Source organism: Bombus huntii, chromosome 9 (assembly GCF_024542735.1).
Source record: "Bombus huntii isolate Logan2020A chromosome 9, iyBomHunt1.1, whole genome shotgun sequence".
Classification (NCBI taxonomy): domain Eukaryota; kingdom Metazoa; phylum Arthropoda; class Insecta; order Hymenoptera; family Apidae; genus Bombus; species Bombus huntii.
In genome coordinates, this window is record NC_066246.1 from 13837831 (window position 1) to 13862241 (window position 24411).

At 38.5% G+C, this 24411-nt stretch overlaps 2 protein-coding genes across 7 annotated transcripts; both read left to right on the plus strand.

Annotated features, from left to right (window-relative positions):
* The first annotated feature begins 623 nt into the window (after positions 1 to 623).
* On the plus strand, positions 624 to 8800 carry LOC126869792 (uncharacterized). Of its 3 annotated transcripts, none has more exons than XM_050626785.1 (13): positions 624 to 1540; positions 2487 to 2590; positions 2942 to 3074; positions 3173 to 3240; positions 3331 to 3588; positions 3714 to 3816; positions 3900 to 4030; positions 4124 to 4373; positions 4458 to 4525; positions 4604 to 4678; positions 4774 to 5136; positions 5237 to 5497; positions 5720 to 8800. In XM_050626785.1, exons 1-13 carry the CDS (start codon positions 1521 to 1523, stop codon positions 5833 to 5835), a joined length of 1950 nt encoding a protein of 649 aa, XP_050482742.1. In that variant the 5' UTR covers positions 624 to 1520; the 3' UTR covers positions 5836 to 8800. The 3 variants fall into 3 exon arrangements, with proteins under 3 accessions (XP_050482742.1, XP_050482743.1, XP_050482741.1); XM_050626786.1 differs by having other exon boundaries at positions 624 to 799; XM_050626784.1 differs by lacking the exon at positions 624 to 1540 and adding an exon at positions 1620 to 2189.
* A 1677-nt stretch (positions 8801 to 10477) lies between these two features.
* Positions 10478 to 24286, plus strand: LOC126869789 (uncharacterized). Of its 4 annotated transcripts, XM_050626775.1 has the most exons (13): positions 10478 to 10644; positions 11812 to 11923; positions 12004 to 12471; positions 12678 to 13073; positions 13178 to 13596; positions 13734 to 14029; positions 14319 to 14384; positions 16505 to 16712; positions 16857 to 17108; positions 17831 to 18033; positions 18292 to 18383; positions 19241 to 19433; positions 19823 to 24286. In XM_050626775.1, exons 4-13 carry the CDS (start codon positions 13002 to 13004, stop codon positions 20146 to 20148), a joined length of 2127 nt encoding a protein of 708 aa, XP_050482732.1. In that variant the 5' UTR covers positions 10478 to 10644; positions 11812 to 11923; positions 12004 to 12471; positions 12678 to 13001; the 3' UTR covers positions 20149 to 24286. The 4 variants fall into 4 exon arrangements, with proteins under 4 accessions (XP_050482732.1, XP_050482731.1, XP_050482733.1 ...); XM_050626774.1 differs by having other exon boundaries at positions 11812 to 12471; XM_050626776.1 differs by having other exon boundaries at positions 11812 to 12471; positions 12961 to 13073.
* The last annotated feature ends 125 nt before the right edge of the window (positions 24287 to 24411 follow it).

Sequence of the window (24411 nt, forward strand, 5' to 3'; positions counted from 1 at the left end):
TAGATAGATAGATAGATAGAGAGAGAGAGAGAGAGAAGCGCTTATTTTGAGTCGGAAAATATCAAAATGGAGATTAATGGAGAAAAATATCAAAATATGACACGGATGACGAAGAACGTAGGACGGATCCTTTTCTTACTCTCCATCTTGATCTTTTTTTTGCTCAAAAGATTGATTTTCCCTAGTGAGTTTCCGGCCAGCTTACATAATCGTAATACAAGTACGATCGTATTCTCTATCTAATACATATCATAAGCATAAATGTGCGTTAGAAATTTTTAGATTTCTATCTAGCATTGAAAAGCATAGTTTTATGTTTTATTTGTTCGTACGGATTTTCATCAATTGTAATTACTGTTTCAGTAACAGAGAACATTTACTATAATATAGAGTTAGTGATTGAACAATCGATGTTCTTCATTCACTTCATCTCCCTAATTTATTCCAAGAAGAAAGATTATGATGAAAGACTCAACAAATAATATACCGTTTCGTAACAATTATTAACATGAGAAAGAAATGGAGATGAAAACAAAGAGGAACAAGGCAAGGGGAAAAAAAAGAAAAAGGAAAGGATAAAGACTACGGTTCAAGAAAGCACTAAAATTTTAGTAACATACCATAACACCGATTTTGATTCATAGGCGAGCAGTCTATATATTCAGTGATGCATGCTGGGATGCTGGGGTTCTGCTGGTTCTACAGTGTAGTATCCTAGTGTTGTACTGTACCGTAGAAATAGTTGCAACAGCGCGGCGTTCTGCTCGCTGTTCATAGGCTACCGCCATTGTTTCTAGAAGTGAGCAAATTAACAAACAGACTTTTAAAATTTTAGGGTCGAACATAGTAGTGAATACTGAATTCCATTGCCAATACAAACTATTTGAGGATTAAGAATAATAAAAAGTAGCATATTCCATGTGTTACATTTTCATTTAGTTTCTCGTGTATTCGTATGAAACCAAAAAATTTCAGTGAAAAAATTTCGGAAAAGAGTTTGTGTGATGCATTTACAGGAAGAAAAATCAGTGTTTAATGTAGTTGTTTTCATTGGTGATGCTTTTGTATCAAAGTGGTACCTACGATGATAGTGCTAGTGCTAGTAAAAAGAGTGGTGTGTTGTTCTTCCATGGTAAAATTGACGAAAAACATTCCGTTAATAAAGGACCTGATCGTGTATAACGCGTCTCTTTGATGCAGATTAATTGAATTAATTATTGCGGAAGAAACAGCTAACATTAACAATCAGGAAAAATCGAGTTCCGCGTCCTACAGTAATCCCTCGTCTTCATTTTGCTCTTCTAAAAATAGTTTACATGCTGACAGAGTTCTGTAATTGTAAATTATTTAACAATATTATACTATCTTCCGCTCGAAATATTCTGAAATTTGAAGGAATTGCTTCATGTTCAACAAGATCACTTTATACTTAAATATTGAATTTCGATCATGGAATATCATTAGGTGATTTTTTTTTAAACTGTTAGTTCTGTCTTCTTCGAATCAGCTTTGCATTTGCGATGCCAGAGATACAAAAAAGGTTAGTGTTCCTTATGACAACCCCAATTCCCAGTGACAATGAATCATGATTATCATCAGATAATCAGTCAATGAATTGTGTATTTCCGTGTGTATTCGATGAGAACGGGTTTCATCTCTCACATCGTGAAATGAATGTCGCGAGTAACGATTAAACTCATGTTGATCGGTGTGAATCGATGTTATAAACGAACAAGTTATGCAATTTGAAGATTCATATCGAAACTAAGTATAGAAAGAAAAGCAGAAATTAGAAGAAATATAAAATACGCTTGTTAATTTCGAGAGACAACAAATATAGGATATGTAATAAACAGGAGAAAAATTGGACGTTTAAGGGTTGTTGCGATGCGCAGATCCGCGCCTATCCGCGCATCCCTCGAATGATAGGGTACGAAGAGGTGCACGCTAGGTTCGCGGTAAAGGGAGAAAACACGTTGAACGAAACCGATCGGGACACGTGTACTTTGCTAAATAATGCATCTTCCTCGGGGGTTTCCTTCGTAGACGCTTTTCGCAATTCCGTCAAACTCTGTACATACGTCCTTTCGTTACCGTCGTACCTCCGTAATCGTAATGAATATTTTCTTCTGTATATTCCATCATTATGGTTTCTCGCATTTTAGAAAACGGACGATACGCTCGAATTGGTACGTGATACATAGAGCTAATTTTACGAAAATGATAAGAATAGTAGATGGCAACAACTTGAAATCGATATTCACTATCAACACTCTATGGTATTCTAATCTCAGACAATGAAATTTCGAATTGAAGTTCTATTTAGAATAGCTTAGAATTTAGATAATGGCATGAGAGAGAAAGAAAAATCGGAAATAATTCGACTATTTTGTGCGACAGCAATAGTTAATTGATAACATAAAGGATTGATAAGAATAGTTTAGATGTAAAAAATCAATTACATCTAATTATTTTTTATATTTCAGGATGCGAGAATTTTCCTTTTCATATGAGGAAAGACATCTTCACTGCTCAGCAACAATGTTAATACTGCTGATGTTATCCCTGGGTGATGTACACATTGTAAATGGTGAATATACATATGTACTCATATAATATACATATGTCATGCAATTGTTAAGTCATGTAGCGGGTCGAATGTAAAATGCACTTTACTGATTCTATTTCGTGTATGATGTACGTGACCCATTGGAGGAATGTAGAGTGATTTCCATCTTTTCCTTTTTCATCGACATTGAAAACATATATGTATTCCTTTTCATTAAGGTAACGTGTAATAACATTGGAATACTCAGCATTAAATGGTAAATTGTAGAAATCTATAATCAAACTTGTCATTGTAAAATGACGATAATTAAGAACAAGTAAGAAACAAAAACGGATAAACTATTTATCTAGTAATATTATAAAATTGTCACAGGTTCTTGCGAGTTTCCAGTTGCATGGACTGGAGAATGGTATCAATATGGGAAAATCGCACCCATTATCCTAAATACAACGGTTATAGGCGAAAGGACATGCATCGAGCGATCCGAGGACTCGTACATCGTGTAGTAAGTATTTGAAGATGGTTCTTTCCAGAATGCATAATAAAAGAACAACGACTAACCTAGAGCTTGAAGACATAGTAATTCTTGCAATGACATTTCAGTGGTGACAAATGCTATTATTGTATAATTATTAACGATCGGCATGAGAATGTGATTCAATTTCGTGAAGGTTAGTCAAGGAATTTTATCTTTGTTTTGTTGCTTCCTCGCAACTTTTGTGTTTTCAAATACGTAAAACTCGTTTTGTTTCTCTTGCCAGGATGGTGCTATACGGAACAAACCACTTTGGACGAAATGTGTTCGAACATTAAGTCCGATGATACTTTGTATTCCATGTTTCGCATAAATTCCAAGCCGATACCCTGTCCTTTTAGTGGACCATCATTTACGTTTACCTATGATAAGGGTTTTGGTGAATGCGCAATGCCTATTAGCCTTGGGGAGAAATGTACTGACGAAAGTAAATTACTTCTGAAATATCAGGCTTGTCCGGATATCAAACGAAGCGAGAGTAACAGTAAGCTTAAGCAAACAATATTGTTGTCATCTATTCATTTCACGGATAAATGTTGTTTTCATACATATATGCACATATTCTAAAACAATCAATATTGTTATGAATCTCTTGTTTTTCCATTTCAGCGGAAGAGTTACAATGTCTCGCTGTATGGAACGATGGTCGTAACAAATACCTCGTTGGAACATTAAAAGGAAGAAGTATCTCGAGTGCCGAAAAAATGTATAGGTATGCATGATTCGATAGGCTACACATTGAATTTAAAATTTAAACATTAAACTTGTCTTTGTTTTTATCCTTTTCATGAGCAGATGTTTCCTGTACGAAGAGAAAACACATCATCAGGGAAAGGTGGCCTACTTACTCGCTCAATCAGGTGAACCAACTTGTAACGGCCTAACTACAGTTTCGGAGGGATCACCAACTATAAAGCTTACGAAAGGTATACAAAATTCCTCAATCAATTTCATTTGTCCCAATATTCATTACCTTTGAGACAGTGAGTTTACAAAGACATTGGGCTTTGGATTTGCAGTTGATAAAGAACATAATAGATGCAAATATCCTTCATGGATTACCGAACATCATGACTGGCGTTCTTTAGACGGTACTAAAGTTTATCATTTTACGAATAAAAATGCAACACTCAAAGTTAAAGTACAAAACACCGATGGGGATACGTTTCACGAAGAAAAGATTGTTTGTCATAATCTTGAAAAATTACATCCTACGGAAAATACACAAGGATATAAAGTAAAGTTGATCGCTCACGTTACTAGCGGTTGGTAAGTAACAGTTGTACGTTATATGAGTATATATTACAAATATAGAAGTAATTGTAACATATTATACATATACTACTCTTGCAGTGACATTGGCTACGTTTGCATGATATTTCATAAAAGAGATCACCACATTATAGAGTTACAGCAATCGGGTAAGTATAACTCGACGTTTTATTTCTCGAGTGTTTCGATTATCTTTTTTCATAATTTGGAACATGTAACATGTATAGATGAAAAAGCTATAATGCCAGACGAGGCGTGTTCCCTTGCAGACACATCTACAATGGCATATACCACTCTAATAAGTAAGTGATACTCCGAGTTGATCATTTTAATCGTATAATTCGTGAAACGTATTATGTATGTATATTACCATGTGATTCGTTTCGTAATTGTATAGGCTCTTCATTACGTCAGAGAAGGTGTCCTAATCCTGGACAATATGTTATCTTGGGATTTACTCCATTCAGTGTATCTAATACTTCGTTTCGTCGACAACGTCGTAGCGAGAGACACTCTTCTAGAATTACTAGAAAAAGGACTTGGCACGAGGATATTTCTGAGAAAGAATTGTACGAACAGCAACGACAACACCAACAGCAGCATCACCATCATCATCATCATCAATATGGAGGAGAACAACATCAGCAACAACAAGAACTGCAAAGAGAGGATTGTAAAAGAACCAATGTTGAAATAGGCTGTGCCTCGTCGGATCAGAATGAAATCCTTATTGGAAAAACATGCGATACGGAAGAAATAAGTAAGCATCAAATTTGTTTGTAGTACATTTCATAGTCACGCATCTTCTATGCCCTCTATTTATTTATTATTTATTATATTTATTGTTGTTGCTGTTGCAGCGTATTATTGTCATGGTAGTTGGGAAGAAAAAAATATTTGGTATACGATAGTGTCGTTAAAAACTAATCAACCTTCCCCAAGTTTTGGACAAACTTTTTGTTTTTCTATGCAATTTGACGGTAGTACAGAGAAGACGTCCGTAACCGGAAAAGCAATTAAAACTCAAGTCTCGGAACAGGAACTTTGGTTAACTAAATTGGATCGTGTCTGTAGTAGAGGCCAGATCGAAGAAGAGCGATCCTACACGCTTGTCAGTCAAGGTATTTTAACGAACAAACGTGCATCTATCGTTTTTTACTTTTACCGCTTTATCTCTTCCCTTTACGTTATTACATTATGTTATTACATTACTCTGTATAGCGTTTTATTAAGTATTTATTAAGATTAGATCAAAATCAAATAATACCCACTACTAATGCAATGTTTATGCCGTTATCATACAGCTTATAATCGTTGTAATTATTTTATTTTTATTATTGCAGGAGTTTGCGAAGACATGGAAAAGGCGTATTCTAGCTTGGCACCACTTTTTTCCAAATCTATAATTTTATTTGTCGCGATCATGGGAAATTGTGCCGTAATATTTTTGTTAAGATGATATGCCACTTCCATGTGAAGAATTGTACTCGATGCTTTTAGAGGGATTATTTTTTTTTTCCTCTTCTCGTTCTCTTTTTTTTCTTGTGAACGTCGAGGAAAGTCGACAGGCAGAGAGCAACGGCGAATAAACTCCTCCGATTTTATATTCGCTTTTGTAAGGATCGAGGCCAAGAACGAACAGTTTAATTTAATCGACTTGATTGGACAGCGCTGGCCAACTACCATCTGTTTCTTCGTATTTCTTTCAGACTTTCATCACGTTCGATCTGCGGTCGATGACTCAGATACAATACTCTTTACTCAGAGACTCTTTACTCAGATACGATAGCTTATACTACTATGTAAGTTTCTTTTGTGTTTCTTTTCTTTTTTATTGTGCATTAGACAACATCGCACGATCTTTACTTACATTTTGTTATCCATTCTGACATAGATAAGGATGTACTTAGATTCTAGATTTTAAGTCTTATGCCCGTCCGTTTCATACAATGGTCGAGATTTCTACCCGATTACATCTATTTACATCCTGTAAATCTGTATATTTGCACTTGTATTTTTTATATAAGCATATGTTGAAGAACGAGCAAAAAGTTGGCTCATGTACTGAAAAACCGCGCATTTATTTTCGATTTAAGAGTACGAAAACAACGATACCTCGATCGTTTTTACGTAATTGAGATTTGTAAGGCACGCAGTATATTGTCAATCGACCGACTTGCACCCGCAGCTTTCTTGTAAATATAAGCAGGGTATAACGAGTCAAGACCATGTTCGATTAATCGCGAACGAAATCGATGTAATCCTATAACTGCGAATTTGATTAATTTAACGCGTAACAATTACTTACGATAAGGAAATACTTTTTACCTCTTAATCTGCTACATTTTGTATATAATAATTTAAGCACTGTATAAAGACTGTTTTTAAAGGGTATAGAGTTTTCCACTTATACAATCGCGTTTAATTATCGAGCGCTAGCTTGAAAGTGATTAACTATCGTGTTCCTTTCGTTTTCGTCCATTGTGAGATCTGTATTATCGACGAAAGGGAAAAGATCACAGTGGAAGAGTGGCGTTCGATTAACATATTTCGAAATATGTACGCAAAATAGTGTCCGGTAACGAGGATTAATAACGCATCGTGAACGCCGATGCAATTGCGATCAGAATTCGTTAGAAAAATAAACTGAAATCGCATTTCTTTTTTCTTGATAACATGGTCGCATTGTGCCTAATCAAAACATTATTTCTCCTCGATTTATGACAGATTTTCTTACGACAAAATTATATATGGCTATCTATTACTCTCGTTGTATCCACGATTATTTGTTATAGTTCACATAGAAACGGAATACAATTATACTGAATTCGAGAGTAAAGACACGCGCGTATGTAAGTATATACATACATGTGTGTATGTTGTGTGTTTTTATATATATGTATATACACACGTGCGCGCGCGCGCGTACATATTGCACGTACATGTACGTACGTGTGTGTATAGATGTATACATATACGCGTATAAATAATTGAGACTGTTCCGAAATTCGTATAATTAGAATATTCGAGTACGACGATGCGCTGGTTCTAATCCGTAAGATAGACAAATTTTTAATATCAAGATAAATTCTTATTTTTATACGCATAAATCTATCGTTCCCAGCCCGATCCTCGTTCACTCCAGCATTTTTCTATTTATTTCTCCATTGAAAGATTTGTTATCCTGTTTATTTCCTCCCGAAATGGACCCATAGTTTGTTTATACTTGACCAAGTTCCTGATACGTTCCGTACTAGTTTAATAGGCGTAACCACTTTGCGGCGCGCCTTGTCCAACATTAAAATTTATTCGAACCATTTTACGATCGCATCTCAACGTGTCTCAATGATAGTTATTGACTCGATCGTACCCTTTATTACTAATGCATCTAGATAATAACAGACGAAAGAGAGTTATTGTTGTTATTGTTGTTGTTGTGGGATGAGTACTGATATCTTGTGCGAAAGTTTCATCAATCAATATTGATCAAATCGAAATCCAGATATAATTTTTATGTACACCGCAATTTAATCGTAATACTTTTACTGCCTTCTACGTGAAAAATTTAACGTGAACACACAAATGCTAGTATTCAAGATATGAAAACAAAAAGGAGAAAAAAACAAAAATACGAATGATTCAAACGATGAGAGATAACAATTCTTTACAAGGGATTTATTAACGTATGTTGTATGTATGCGCGTGCGATTTTTTACATCGTGTATGTTGATTGAATGTATGTACAAGTTGTAATGTATGTAAAAAACGAGTAAAAGAAGGTTAACGATAAGTATGTATGCTTAAGGTAGCATCGTAATATTTTATCTACCGATGTAATGTCACCGCAACAACGACGATGACGATGACCAGGACCAGGACGAGGACCAGAACGACGACGACAATGACGATGACTATGACAAGGACGAGGATAATGACAAAAGACGAACATATACGAGATAGAAATACGTTAATTTTAGGATGACTTAAGCATTGCTCGTGTTACGAGCACTGAGGTTATAAAGCGAGCGTGTTTTATTGGAAATGAAACGATTGTATGATGAATGTTGTATAAACAAGATAAACGCAATTGTGACAGTATTTCAAGGCGATATCGTTCGAGATGGTCGTATGTTTGATTGTTTCTTCTCAAGCTAGAAAATCAACGAAGAGACAAAACAAAGTTAAGATCGAGAAACAATACAATGACGATTCGAAACTGTCGATTTTTCGGGCGAAAGAATGAGTAAAAAAAGATGAAGATTCAAAATTACAATGGTATTTTGTAATCCAAAATGAAGTATCGACGCTTTCGTTTCGCAAGGATTGCTGATCAAAGCCCTGACCTACAACTATTACAAGCTACACTATGTGTAATGTTTACTATTATATTTTGAATATGAGGAAATACACGTACATGTACAGAAGTTATCGTATAGAAAGATGAATGCATATTTCACCGCACATATGATGAGTACATACAAACCTGTATAAATGTACAAACGATCGTAAGTGCGTTGTTGCTGTGTAAGAAAAGTATCGTTTCGAAGAAACGGATAGAACGAACGATTGTACGTGTATGCAGTACCGTATGTGCCTTCTATATTTTATAATACTTGAAAAAATACATAATCGGCAACAGGATCCTTCAGGCTGCTTATTAAGAACAAATAAAATATGAGAAAAAAAGAAAATCGCAAAATGCAGGTATTTAAAAAAGTTTGTCAAAGATCGAACGTTTTCTTCGTAGCTGTAGGAATATTTTCAATGTCGTCGATAATGTACGGCGATAGAAACGAAAAAAGATTTTCTTCTCTGTATTGGATCGTTACTCTTGGTTCACTTTCTACTTTGATTTTTTCTATTTGTTTTTACATGCGAAAAGTAACGCACGAATAAAATGTACGCGAATATACGCGGAAGCCTTGGATCGATAGATGCGGTTGGTGTTTTGACAAAGCGGTCGATCAACTCGCGTGCGCTTCGGGTAAACTTGAGGGCGTGTGTGTAAATCGCGTTAAATCGTTCAGCTACAAAGACCACGCGAGTATCATCGATTTGCAGATTGCTAACGCGTACGTTTTCCTTCCCTCTCTTCCTCTCTCTAATTCTTTTCTTTTTTGTTGCTATCTCACGAAAAGAAGCATATTTCGTTTAGTGTTGTCGACTGTTGTTCTTTTCCAATACTTGCAAGCACGTATCCCGTGCGAAAGAAATACGAAAGATGCAAAGTGGAAAAGTAGAACGGTGGAAGATAAAATGTGGGGCAAAGGTGACTGAGGTGAACGGCACTAGCTCGTAACACGCAGAAAATGGTCGCGCATCTGCGCAGATGTACAGATTTATGAGGTTCAATAATTTGTCAGGAATATGGCAATACTTTGTTCGATAGAAGTTGCTCGATATAGCGTGCATATCTCATTAAGGTTACGAGATCGGATTGACATTAATGAATAGAACCTTTAAATTTACCTTGCTCTCTTTCCGATACTTTCATTCATAGAATTTTCATGTACGATATAGTTAGAACGAAATGATTCAATCGTTTACTATTATTCGTTCGTTTTATTATTTCTTCCGCTTTCTTCAGAAATGAGCTGCGTAAGTATGTTCGATCGATTCATCGAAAAGGCTTTCTAGTCGACTCGAACCGACGATCTTTTCTCATCTCTGGTCTCCCATCGCGTAACGATATTAATATCGATATTTGTAAAAGCTGTACATCCTTTGATCTCCCTGTTTCAAGAGTGATTTGTTCCACGCGTTTGCTTGAAATGGGACGATCGTCGTTGTGTTGGACCTGTTGGGTTAATATCTTTAAAAGTATAGATTTTTAACCATCTGGAAATATAGATTCTTTAGATTGATTTGAATTGGTGCATTTAATATTGTTACTAGAGGAAAATATGAAGCAAAAATATAAACTGTACAGACAAGAATAGAGGTGAAATAAAGAATGAGAGAATGTAAAATGCAAATTGTTGAAAAGGTCGAATGAAAATGCACAACAAATGCGATTAAAGAAAAAAGGGATAGATTAATACATGTTGCAATGGTAGGAAAAGATAGTATAGAAAGGGAAGAAGAGAAAGAAAAGAGCGAGTGGGGAGTTGGTGCAGATCGGGTGCGACGGTGCTGCTAGTTTAGCAGTTTTCACCCTCTGGAGTAAAAGCGCAAGCGCTAATGTCCTTTCCCGAAGCTCGGTACTACACGCCAGTAATCCGTGGAATGCCAAGGTAGAAGGAGCTATTTTTTCGAAGAGACGCAGCAGGTATTACTGTAAACTTTTCTTGCTATTTTTGATTAGGCGAATTATAGACATATATATGTAATAAATAGACAACGTTATTATCGTATTTTGCTCGATCCATTAGGTGCAGGTTACCTCCTGCACACTCGATCCGCATCTCTTGCTTTCTTTGCACATTTTCTTTTGCACGCAGTATGTTGTTGTTGATCGTTTTCACGGTTAATTATTGGCCTGTTTGCTGTTGAAATTTTGTCCCAGTTACTATATCACTGGCTCCCTTTCCTCGTTCATACACGTACAATCGTGTATTGGTTGTGGCAAATGAGAAGTTGGTTTTCAATCCAATGTGTCTGGATTTTAGTTAAATTTCGTCAAGATCCAAATTTCATAGATCTACGATGTGCGTAAGTTTGCATCCCGTATCGAGAGATACAATTCTGCGTGATCACATAAAACAGAGTGAACTATTCCAGTGATCGAACGAACAAACGGACAAATTAAAGATAGGGATGCAAACGAACTCTGGATCGTGAATAAACTGTTCTATCGTTGTCCAGAAATTGCGAATATATGTATAGAGCATAGAATGCAAGAACGATGGCGTTATAATAGGTATGCATATCTCGCTGGAAATCTAACAATTAAATTGCAACCGACGATACATATTTCCTCTCTCGGTTGTCTCAAATCATCGATAATCGTTGACCCATGTAATTTTCTTGGTCTTTATCGCTGACAAACACTCTCAGACCCTCCCTCCCTCTCTCTCTCTCTCTATCTCTCTCTCTCTCTCTCTCTCATTGTCTCCCCCCTTCCTTGATTATAAAGTGAGTAAGAGTCAACGATCATTCTAGCAGCTCGATATCGATTTGGTCAATGATCGATAAAACAACAAACAGATTTAGTTTCGTTATCGATCCGAAAACATTATCTATCTGGTTGGATATGTAGACCTAAGCTAGCTAGGTTGTGAAAGAGAAGTAAAGCCGTTGAATCAGATGACAATTGGCGTCCAATCGAAAAGGATGTTTTCATTCACAAAACGATTCGTTTCGCGCCATTTCTACGTGCACTTTTCTCATACGCTCGATGAATTTGACATCGCGTTGATCGATCACGTGGCAGGATTTTCAAATACCGATGCTATTACGAGCGGGATTCGAATGATCATATCGTTTCGCGTTACAGAGACGCAGCTCCGAATAGCTTAAGAATCGATGGTCGATCGAAGAAAGGAGATTGCCGTTGAAAGCAAGAACAGAGACGAAGATCGAACAGGATGAAGACGTGGCGCGTCCAAGTATCGACTTCGTATGGACCAACCAGTTACATGGAACGATCGAAGCAAAACTCGCTTAGATCGGTTTAATGTTTTTGCAGATAATACAAATGTCGATTTTCGTATCGCATTCTTTTGAGGATCTGGGCTAGGAGAGAAAGCGAAATAAGATTTTGTGTCATAACGGTCATAAACGTATTGTGATCCGTTTGACTTTCCTCCTCACCGATACTCGACTCGGTTTGTTGGATGAATAGAATAGAAGAGAAAAGTAGGGAATAAAGGAAAAGGAAGCGCCGGGAAATAAGTATCGAAATAAGGCGAACGGGCGGAAAGACGGACGTATAATAGGACAGAAGAAGTGATTAAGAGAAAGTACTGAAGGAGTGAAGAAGAAAACCGTTGGCGGAGAGGTGAGAAAAGTGGGCGGCATTACCAAGATCAAATAAAAGAGCCTCGTGACGGAGGGGCTTCGTACGGCCCTGGCGCGACTGCGGCACTGCACCCCCACAGGGGGTTCTCTGCCAAATACACCGAATCCGCCTTCCACCCCGGAACATAGAAATCACGTGAGTATTGAAAATTGGCAAAATAACGTAAAGAAAGAGAAAAAGAAAATGTGATTGATGTGTTTGATACGATAGGAGGATAGGAGTGTATGGATGGAATGAACGTGCGCGCGCGCGTGTGTGAGGAAGAGAGAGTGGAGACGGAAAAGAAAGAGAAACTGTGAGAGCGATCATCAGTTGGCGTGGTGAATGTTTGATGAAAACAGGGATGTCTGGTGGATGGTCGCGGGTCGAACCGTAAAAACGGTGGCAGCTCAAGGGGTAGCGATGGGACCGATTCGGCAACAGCCGAGTCACAGCAGCAGTCGCAGTCGCAGTCGCAGTCGCAGCCGCAGTCGCAGTCACAATCACAGTCGCAGTCGCAGTCGCAAACATCGCGTGTTTCTAATGCCAGCGCACATCGTCACAATGGAACGGATAATTCGCGCGAAACCGATTTGTTGTCTCACGCTGCCTCCGCGTTACGAAGACTGCACTTTAAATCCGCAGGCGGAAGTCGCAGTTGTCGCACCGTTCCAAAAGTGGTCGTTATGGGTTCGAGCACCGCTTCCGAGACAACAATCAACACTAGCACCGACAGCGCCAACACGATGCTCACCATGGTAAGGTTATCGAGGGTGTACGGGTTAACCGTGTTAACGCGTATGCGAATGTGCGCGTGAAAGAGGATGAGAAGTTCGAGCGAAAAATGAGTATTTAATCGTAGGTGACGACAACGGACGGAGAGCAACCGGACGACAGTTTCGATTTGATGGATATTCCATCGGAGATGTCACCACCGGCTACTACATCGTCGACCGGTGGTCAGTCACCGGAGCCGATTCTATCGGCTGTAGCTGTAATCTCCTCACCGCTGCCAGTCCACGCTTCGACCTCTTGTCCGATCGAATATTCGACCCCGGACGAGAAGGGACTTAAAACTGGCGCGACTTTGAGATCAGAACTTCCAATCGATTGTTTGGATATTCGAACATCTAGTGTTTCGAATCTTCTCGATGAGACGGAGATTCCTTCGGTCGATGCAACGCCTATTATCATCCACGGTACCGTCAACGAGGTCGGTAAGGTTTCCGTCTCCGGAAGAACCCCGCCTCTTCCAGATCTCCGAGCGACCGATTTTTTCAGGTTTCTATACCAATTTTTTATCCATTCTCGTTTTCCTCGTACCAATTACGTCACTCGACTTTACTCTTATTTTGCTTGTCCTTCCACACATATACACACGCGCTCGCGCGCACACACACACACACACACATATACAGCACACCAGTAAGGGGTTCGATGGATGCTGGTCAACCAGACCCGGATGGTCTAAATCCGTTGCTAACCTTGCTTGTTGGAAGATCCCGTGGCGAAGATGGGAATCGGGAGAATCGAATAGTAAACAACATCGGTGAGAAGAAATACGGGGAGGGAAAACCGAATGTGAATGTTACGACGAACCCTCTGGACATATCGTTGATAGGAACTTGCACCGATCAAAGTAACAACGATCAGTCGTCCGATGGTCCTGGTAGAACAACCAGTGCCACGAGCAAACCTCGAGGAAAACCCGCCGGTAAGTCGAAATGATGAATTCGACGTTAATATTTAATTAGTATTTAACCGTTTCCCATATTTCTAATTAATCTCGTGTTTCGTTGATGTATTTAACGATAAATAGGTGGATAATTTATGCCGATTCGTTTATGTCGATCGTTGTAAAATGCGGAAAACATAAGAAACTGCTCGCGAGCAAACAAGTAGAAATAGAAAATAATCGAAAGACGAAAGAGCGAACGAAACATCTAGAGACAGGTTTTAAAGCTGTTCTCGTTAAGAATATCAATTGTGTTGTTTTCTTTCAGAATCGCATCCCCTCGTTTCAACCATTCATTCATGGGTCAGGCTCTTTTTCCCGTTTTGCGCAATAGGTATAAAGTTGATTATGACCGAGTTGTGCTTCGAGACTCTTTATTTTCGAAACTGAGAAATCACCGAACCGACTTTACGCATATACCATGTGTAAACTCGTTAAAAAACCGAGTACATAATTGATTTGTTCAAGTCGTAGTCGAGAGCGGCTTGAGCAGGACGATCATGGCACGATAGTCGCCGATCGTCAACGGTTGGTGGTGCCTCGGGTTCGCGCTGATCTTGTCCACCAAACGAATTTCACGGTTCCTTCGTTTCCGCCTCTTTTCCTATACCGTTATAGGATCCAAATATGAGCAGTACTAGTATTCTCATGTTTTGATTTAATTATATTTTATTCGCCACATCTCCTTGACATTTCGATTCTATGTTTGCTTCCTAACTCTCATTTTCTGTTTTTCTCTCTTTTTGCTCCTTCTTCGTCTCCTCCTTTCCCCCCTCCTCTCTCCTCGATCAAAAATGATTGAAACGAGCATACATGTATGTATATTGTACATATTTCGTTCGTGTTCGACAAAAGTATTTGCGTGTATCCGACATTTCGTTTAGTAACGGTTGGTATTGCTTGGTCGCGGCACGCTTTTCACGACTAGATTTCATAAAGGAACAACTTAATTTCACGAGAATCAACGTTGATCGACGATAATTGATGTAAAAAGCGGAACGGAGTACTACGATGGCGAACGTTCGAGGGAATGTTTCGAGGAGAGAAGAATCGTCGCTCATTAACATCACACACAGTTTCATTGCATTGCTCTGTATTTTTCGAAGCTTGAAAAGATGTAGTATGCTACGATATCCAAAAGCGCATGTATTGTCGACTTTGCCGGTTAGCTACTATAACTATAAATAGGTAATAACGCCTCGATCGCCATACTGCAAGTGTCGTCGAATTGCCGCCCTGTATCGCGAAAATCTCCATTCGCATTTTCTTTTTAGTGCTCGATCTCTTTTCTTTTTACCTCTGCCGAAATATTGTCTTCCTTCCGTTATCGTACTCTCCACTTTGATCTCGCGTTACTTTAACGTCGTCATTTCTTTCTTTTCTTTTCTGTTCACGTTTTCTCTCGTTTTCGTGAATCGATATCTTCAACGCGCGCGCGCGCGCGCGCGTTTGTGTGTGTGTAGTATTTCCGCCTATCAATCTGTCTATTCGTTCCTCCGTCTGTCTGTCTCTGTGTAGCAGTCAATTCATAACGTCGGTGTCTAAAGATACAACGAGTTTCCGAAATATCGACGACGAAACGAAGAGAAAAATGAACGCAGACAAAGACAAAAGAAATCGAGAAACAAATATTGTATATATGCGTAGAATACGGCAGCATAGTCGTCGATGATTGGAAAGACATTCCTTGGTGTAGTTTTAAAAATCATGTTACTATGTGTATGTGTAGATACACGCGATATTCAATGTTCCATCGCGAATTGTGGGCGGCAATTCTGCTTGAAAGACGCACGCGTATGTGTTTCACGCGTAAGCTTAACACCTTGAAAAAAGACTCTCCCGGCATCGCACGTTTCTTGGTCGCGAATAATCTGTTTACGCGAAACCACCGTAAAGATGTAGCGGTGAAAATCGAAGTAGACGAGAAAGTACTTAGATCCGATATCGAGGACCGACGAACGGAAACGGAAACAGAAAGGAAGGAAAGTAAAACAGGTGACGATGGTGATGGTGAAAATGAAGGTGAAAGTGAAAGAGGAGATGGAGGTGGAAGAAGAATATATATAGAGGAGAAGGAGGAGGAGGAGATGGAAGAAAAGGCAGGAAGCGTGGAACGTTGAAAAAGGGCAAGATGAATTCCGTGTTCGTTCGTACGATCGGCTCCTCTCGGCCGGTGAATCGCGTATGAAAATGCAAAAACGAGAAAAGGGAAAAACGAGGACGAAGATGGGGGGCGCGGACAGAGTTGGGATGGGAATATGTATACAGCGTTGTGAATCAACTGCGAAAAGGCGATAAGAAAGAAAGGAAAGACAGGTGATGCAAAATGAAATGTAACAGACGAGGAAATGCTCGATATTCGGTGCTCGGAGATCTTTTTATAAGTACCAATGTAAACTGCAGTCAGGATCGAGGAACGAGGATAACGGATGTTTACTTTCTAATGCCGAAAAGGAGGCAACGCGAGTGGAAATAAGAGATCGACGCAAGCGGCAACAATCGTGGTGCAACAACCGTCGCTGTCATTGGATGGATCAGCCGGAGCTGCAACAATATTGCTGCACCCAGAGTTGGACGTTAGACGTCGAGAGGAAAATATGAGACAATTGTTGGATGTGGCCAATACCTTGACCTTGCAAGAAATACACGACTTTGAGATGAGGTTCGCTTATTATTCTTATTGGACGCTGTTACACGCGTGCATTATCATTTTACTCTATTATTCGTTAGACGTAAAACACAACAATGGTTAGGTATTTTCGACAAGTATGAAACAACCGATCTTTCTCTTCGTGGAATGTTTCAGGTACGGTAGTCCGCACCACAGTCGGTCTCAGTCGGTTAAGACTCCCGGAAGTCGTTCATCGGGCAGACCAAACTATCTGTGTCTTCCACAGCAGAGATCAAGAGTCGCGAGCATGCCAAATACCGGCGTTGAAGAAGAGTATTATAGACTTCGACATTTCAGTATAACTGGTAAAGGAGTTGTAAATCGAGGAGACTCGTTGAAAAGTCGGAGATCTCGATCAAACAATAGCGTCGCTTCGAGTAACTCGAGGTGAGATTCCCCTATTTCCAATCCCTTTGTTTTTTCGTTTCTCGACAGGAATAAGCCGGTTATTGCATTAAGCAACAAACTCAAGCGAAATGAGAAAAAATGAGAAAACGAGTGAACGGACCGACGACAATCGGAAGACAGAAGGAGAAGCAGTAGTAGTAGTAATAGTAGTAGTAGAAGTAGTAGTAGTTGTTGTTGCTGTTGTTGTTGTTGTTGTAGGAGGAGGGGAGAAACAAGAAGGAGAAGAAGAAGGTGAAAAAGGAAGAGGAGAAGAAGAAGAAGAAGCAAAAGAAGAGGGCGAAGAGAAAGTGAAAAACAACGACTTTATAGTATAAAATTCCACACGGCGATTCTACTCTAAATCGAACGCGTGAGTTTACGTGTAGCATTGAGCGTTTGAGCGACGTAGACGCACGTGTTGGACCTTAGAGTAGAATTTCAATGCTGCGCGCAAAGTGTATCACACAAAGACAAACACTTGCATCGCTTCCGATTGTCATCGATTTTTCTAAAATAGACTATTCCGAGCAAAAACGAAGTTGTCGTTAAACAAATACCGGACAGATGACATAATCGATATAAATTACAAGTTACGAATTTCTTTCTTTCCCTATATCACGTGTATGTAAATATCGATTATATACTTGTTTTTTCTCTGTTTTTTTTCGCCCTTTTATCGGTTTCTACCATGGCGTGACTACCAACGTGATTTGGCGATGCAGCACGGAACATTTAACAGCTTCGTATCCTGGATCGGCAAGAAATTCTGCAGCGGGATCGTTGGCGAGTTCCCGCGAAAGCAGCGCGTCTCAGGGACCAACACCGTATCGCGTTCTAATGCTGGGAGCTCCAGCCGTAGGAAAAAGTTCGCTGGTTTCTCAGTTTATGACGTCGGAATATCTTCATGCGTACGATACATCGATTGGTAACTACTAAATATTAATTAATATTATTATATATTATATATAATATTATATTATAATATATATTAATTATCAGTATTACTTTTACACTGTCCGGTTTGCCTCGAAGCTATTGCACGATATCAAGCCCGATTTGTTTCTTCTTTTTCTTCCTACCTTTTTTCCGTTCCTCTCTTTCCAATCTATCGTCTCTGACTTTTTGTTCCTTCTGCCCTCACGATGCCGTGATAAAACACTATGCTCCCGTCGTTTCTTTACAGACGATGAATCGGGAGAGAAAACCGTCAGCGTTCTTCTAGCTGGAGAAGAATCCGAACTGACTTTTATCGATCACTCTAGCACTGAGATGACGGTACGTTGCGAATTATACGTGTATGCATGCCCATTGTATTGCTGTGTTAACGTACGTAATCGAAAGTGAGGAAAATTTTTTATAGAATTTACCCACGTTTGCTTATTATTAGATGAATTATCGGTTTACCAAGCGTGAACGATATGTCGCCACCGAGCTATGAAATGTACGACATACGCAGATCGGGAATCAGAATCTGAATCGAGAATCTCGAGAATAGATGGAATGGATTAATAAAGGGAGAGAGAAAAGGAAAGAATGTGCGAGCAAGCGGGAACGTGAGAAGGAATAGGGTGCGCGGTCGAACGCGCATATGTGGTTAGCAGTAAGCATGTTAGTGTAAAACTCGGTGTGCCATCCTGAAGAGCGATTGACGATCATCGAGCCGTAACTATCGGTCAACCGTAAAACGGACCAGCGATCGATCGAACCGTCTAACCGCGATATCTTATATATATATATATATATATATGATTATATATATGATTCATATATATATATATATATATATACATATATAAGATTCAACAATATATATTTGTGTGTATATATATATGTACACATATGGCGAGTTGAAAATCATAATGGTGTGCATAAGTCGGTTATTTTTCATAAAACGTTATTTGCGTCCATTACCGTGAAAGATTCGGTAAAAAATCTTATTAATGTTATGATAACGTAAGATCGGTCAGTAAAGAGTGGGGAATAATACTTTGAAAAATTGACAAAGCAGCGAAAGTACTGGAGTTAAAAACATATTCGACTTAGCGGTACCACAAATCGGTTCGACTCACCGACCGATACTATTTGATACGACATATTCGTTCTTGTCGACAACGAGTGATTTCTTTTTGCAGCCGGAAACCTGCATCACTACGTACGAACCACATGCTTATTGCGTCGTCTATTCAACGACCGATCGGGCTTCGGTACGCGTGGCGGAAGAAGTTTTGCAAACACTTTGGCGCAGCGACTACGTGTCGGCTCGAGCGGTGATCCTTGTTGGAAACAAAGTCGACCTCGTTCGCAGTCGATTAGTCTCGACCGAAGGTAAGAAGGCGTGTAACTTACCCGACCGTTTCGCGATAGGTCCTTTCATTGTTTCGTATCATTTAGCTAGCTCGTTGATACCTAAGCTATCATTAGATCCCTCCGAAAATTCAAGTATGGGAGATCACCGGAAGATATACAGTATACAATACATACATACAGCATCGATTATCGTTGCCGAACACACAGACGCGGAATCGCCATACCAATATACCTCCATTCCTCCCTTGATTTTTCTTTCTATTCTATTCTATTCTATCCTATTCTATTCTATTCTATCCTATCCTATCCTATTCTATTCTATTCTATCCATTTTATATATTCTATTCTATTCTATTTTATTCTATTTTCATCTTTTTGATGGATACAATTCTATTTCTATGTTGTAGAGGGGAAATCTATGGCTACATCTTACGACTGTAAATTTATCGAAACATCGGTCGGAATCAATCATAATGTCGACGAACTTCTCGTTGGCTTGCTTACGCAAATTCGACTGAAGCTCGAGAACCCTGAAAGAACAAGGGACCTATTTCGGAAGAGATCGCGAAAGAATCGTAGCAAATCACCTTTAGGATCTTGTTCTGAAAATAATTCACCGAAAAAATATCGCGGTAGTCGTACAAGTACCAGTTTAAAGGTACGAAATTTATTAGGTAAGGTATGGGCAAGAGATAGCAAGTCCAAGAGTTGTGAAAATTTACATGTTCTTTAATCGTTTGGACGAAGAAATGCGACACGACATTCTATTCCTACTCGATCAGAACGTCACTAAAGTTGCTTTCAATCTACAATTTCTTCGTTTTTTACCTTGGTTTCTTCTCTTCTCATTTCTTTATCGTTCTCTTCTTCCTGGTAGTTGTTTTTATCCCCTTTGCCTTCATTCATTATTTTTCGATCTTTATTCCATTTTTCTACATAACTTCTCGAGCTTCGATTGCTTTGGATTTCGCATCGCGGGGACCAGCATTCATCAGACCACTAGTCAATTCTCTCGTTGTTTCCTATTTTATTCTAATCGTATTGGTGTTGTAAGTTTTAATGGAATCGGTTTATTGAATAAAATACGGTCCATCTAAATACATACACGATCGAATAGCTTGAAAAGCGTTTATAAAGACGTTTTTGCGAAACTTTAACTACGTTTCGACAGTGGAGTGCGTGTCAAGGAGTCACGAATAGATCGAAACCTCGAGTATAAAATAATTCGAACGAGTTTTCTCGGTTTTTCTCTAATTCCTCTCTGAAACCAACTGTTTCAATCTCGAAATTATAAAAAGCCGAAAGCATTGTGTGTCACTTACATATTTCGAGCTCTTTATTTTAGCTTGTTCACCTCTTCTCTCTCAAACTCTTCCTCTTACATCAGTCTTTTTTTGTTGTGGTGCAATCAGTTTTATCGATCTCTTTACTCTTCGCATGTTTGATATACATATGTATATATTACTCCCGTTCTACGATCCAAACGCGAAAAAGTGAACCAATGTTCTTATGTTTTTCAAGCTCGCACGATCGATGCACAGCCATAATCACATTAGGATTATTTTCTTCAAATTTCACTACATACCAGGAGTAAAAACACCATTTACATTATATATCTCTACATTAATATTAAATCGACAATATACATATATATGTATGTAAGCAGTTACTTCGTCTTTCGCAATTCCACAACTTTCCTACATTGGGTTTCGTCGTTACGTTAGTTGTCACGCAAATGTTGATTGAATGGTTGATTGGTTGAACGCAATCGTGAACAAACAGTACAAAAGTTTGTCGCCTTACTTCGTTCGTCACTTAAATGATACAGAGAATAAGATAGAGAAGGAGCGAGGGAAAAAATAAGGGCCGGAAGAAAAATGATAAAACTAAAAAATGGAAAAATAAAAGGTACACGTGCCGATTTTTTATCTCGCAAACCAACGTTGAATTATGTTTCTTATTAATCTGTTACGATATATTATGAAAATTTATAGAATAACAAACGCGTTTTTTCTTGTTTGTTAATCGCGAAGCGAAAAAATTGTAACGAATCGAGTTGTATCGCTCGAGCAAACAGATTAGTTTGCGTTTAAGTACATACGAAGAGAAAGAAGGATTTACTTAATAGAAAAGAGACAGGGAAACATAAAAAGGGGAAAAAAGACAAAATCACACATTTAGAGTACGATAAGTGCATAAATACAAGTTCACATGTGAGATTTTGTTCGTTTACGAGATTTTGCAGATATGACGGATTTTTGGAAGACTGTCCGGTAAATTGTATTACTCTTTAAGTATACAACCAATTTTACCTTAGTCTGTATTGTTACCTTATAATAACCTCCCGTCCATCGACTAGAAAGAAATTTCTACGAGCCATGGCAATCGTTTAAATCGCCATTACTGCATGGAATCGTAACGAACGTATCGGACATTTCGAGTACACGAATGACCATAAATTAGTCGTTAAGAACCGCGCTACTTGTTTCCGCGAAAAGTTTCCATTACTTTTCGTGCCGAAACGAACTGTAATTGTACCGTGCTGTACCGCGCCGTACCATGCCGTGCATCGTACCAAATTTTAACTTTTAACCTTTCAAAGCGCATGTGCGAGACTGATTTTCATTCGATTTCGAATATCGAACGATACCGCTGACGAACGGGCGTTTCGTTTCCTTGAGAAAATTGTTTGCGAAATAAACTACATGTTCCGATAAGAACAAACGTCGTCGATGCGCGCATGCTCTTTTACTTGTACTTTTTTCTCTTTTTCGAGAAAAGATCGTCCTCTGCTCTTCGCTAGGCCGTATTAACAACGAGAGCAGCGACGTTAAACGACAAGGACATGCAAAAGGAAATTGAGAATGAGAGGGCAAACTGTAATCGAAAGGACCAATTTGATAAGAAATAAGATGTGCAAAGAAAAATAAAAAGAAAACATTATGACTTTCATGAGTAGACTACGATGGGATGAGAATGGGGATGATGGGGAGCGTGCGAGCGAGAGAGAGAGAGAGAGAGAAAGAGAGAGAGAGCGAGCGAGAGAGAGAGAGAGAGAAGGGGTAGAAAATGAGGGATTTAAAGAGGGAAGAGTACGATGTTCGCTGATGATTATCCGTCCATCAATGTACACCTTGAAAAAGATATCCTTCGCAAACGACCATGCCGATTTTAATCAAGAGCTGATCGATGTTGACGAGCTTTGTTTGAAGGACCCACACGAACACCGTCTCTTGGAATGTGAGGTGGTGAATCGGTCGCACTGCCCTCTCAATGTGGAGAAAATCTCGAGGAAGATGCAAGCGGACAAATGATATATGTACAATGTACATATAATACGTCTCGATTTTGACGGACACAACACGTGTCGCTTGTTGAATATGTACGTATGTATGTATGTATGTATGTATGTATGTATGTATGTATGTATGTATGTATGTATGTATGTATGCATGCATGCATGCATGCATGCATGTATGTATGTATGTATGTATGTATGTATGTATGTATGTATGTATGTATGTATGTATGTATGTATGTATGTATGTATGTATGTATGTATGTATGTATGTATGTATGTATGTATGTATGTATGTATGTATGTATGTATGTATGTATGTATGTATGTATGTATGTATGTATGTATGTATGTATGTATGTATGTATGTATGTATGTATGTATGTATGTATGTATGTATGTATGTATGTATGTATGTATGTATGTATGTATGTATGTATGTATGCATGCATGCATGCATGATGTGTGTTTGTTGTGCGTGTGTGCGCGCGCACGAGCGCGTGTTGTGTGTATGCATTTATGTATTTATGTATGCACGTATGTGTGTTTGTTGTGCGTGTGTGCGCGCGCACGAGCGCGTGTTGTGTGCATACATTTATGTATATTTATGTATGCACGTATGTACGTATGTACGTATGTATATATGTATCTGTGTATGTATGTACGTATGAATATATGCATGTGTATATGTATGAATATACATATGTACGTATGTACATATTTATGTGCGTATGTATGTATATACGTATGTGCGCATTTATGTATGTATGTATGTACGTATGTATATACGAATGTAATATGTATGTATATGCGATCGAATGCACCGACGAATACCCACATTTTGCGGACCAGAGCCTACCGATTAGGCAATTTCTTCGATCGATGTTATATTATATCCTTGTACCTGTATGCGTAGTAAAGCCGCGCTGATTTTATTGTCTTTTCTTGTTATTAGCGTATCAAACAACGTTGTTAGTATATTGACCGTTGCTATCGAGAATACGATTTTCTAGTGTATGGAAGATCGGGATACAACGAGAAATAGATTCAGATCGAATTTGCGATTCGACGCTAATCTTTACGCTACATGATGTCATGCCGGTGATAGCGATGACAATGACTATGACAACAGAGACGCTGACGACGATCGTTTCGATAATATATTACAAACATTTTTATTTCTATTTATATTTCTATGTCTGTACGTACGTCCAATATATCTGAAATAAGTTATCGTTTCATCCTTGTGTATGTATTTTAAAATCATAGAAATTGATTGTTCAGCGAATTATTATGCTGATGCGTTGATAATAATTCTCGTTTTTTCTTCATACATATGCATGTATATATAGGAACTACAAAATCTCTTGAAAGAAAATACTTCCTGAAGCATCGTGTGATCGCCAATTTAAGCACCCGATAAAAACCAAAGCCATTGTTTTCCAAAATTCCATTTCATCGTATACTAGTGATGAAATATTAATAATGTCCGAGAAAAAAATGCGACACGTAGATGATACGGAATGCATGTAAATCGATAAAATAAAGATATAGCATTTTCTCATTCATCTAATTCGTTTACTACGAGTTGCACATGTTTCTTTTCATAAAAATTTATCTTTTCGTATATTTTTCATGCGCATCCACTAGCATCGCGTGAATACACGTTGAAGTATATACGCATGTATTTCATTTTAT

Excerpts from the sequence above, each read along its gene's own strand:
- LOC126869792 (XM_050626784.1), top strand. The coding sequence starts at position 2,116 with ATGAATATTTTCTTCTGTATATTCCATCATTATGGTTTCTCGCATTTT. Across the intron at positions 2,591-2,941 it reads TGATGTACACATTGTAAATG|GTTCTTGCGAGTTTCCAGTT; the intron begins GTGAATATACAT and ends AAATTGTCACAG. Across the intron at positions 4,031-4,123 it reads AACTATAAAGCTTACGAAAG|TTGATAAAGAACATAATAGA; the intron begins GTATACAAAATT and ends TTGGATTTGCAG.
- LOC126869789 (XM_050626774.1), top strand. The coding sequence starts at position 13,002 with ATGGGTTCGAGCACCGCTTCCGAGACAACAATCAACACTAGCACCGAC. Across the intron at positions 13,597-13,733 it reads CGAGCGACCGATTTTTTCAG|CACACCAGTAAGGGGTTCGA; the intron begins GTTTCTATACCA and ends ACACATATACAG. Across the intron at positions 18,034-18,291 it reads TGCGTACGATACATCGATTG|ACGATGAATCGGGAGAGAAA; the intron begins GTAACTACTAAA and ends GTTTCTTTACAG.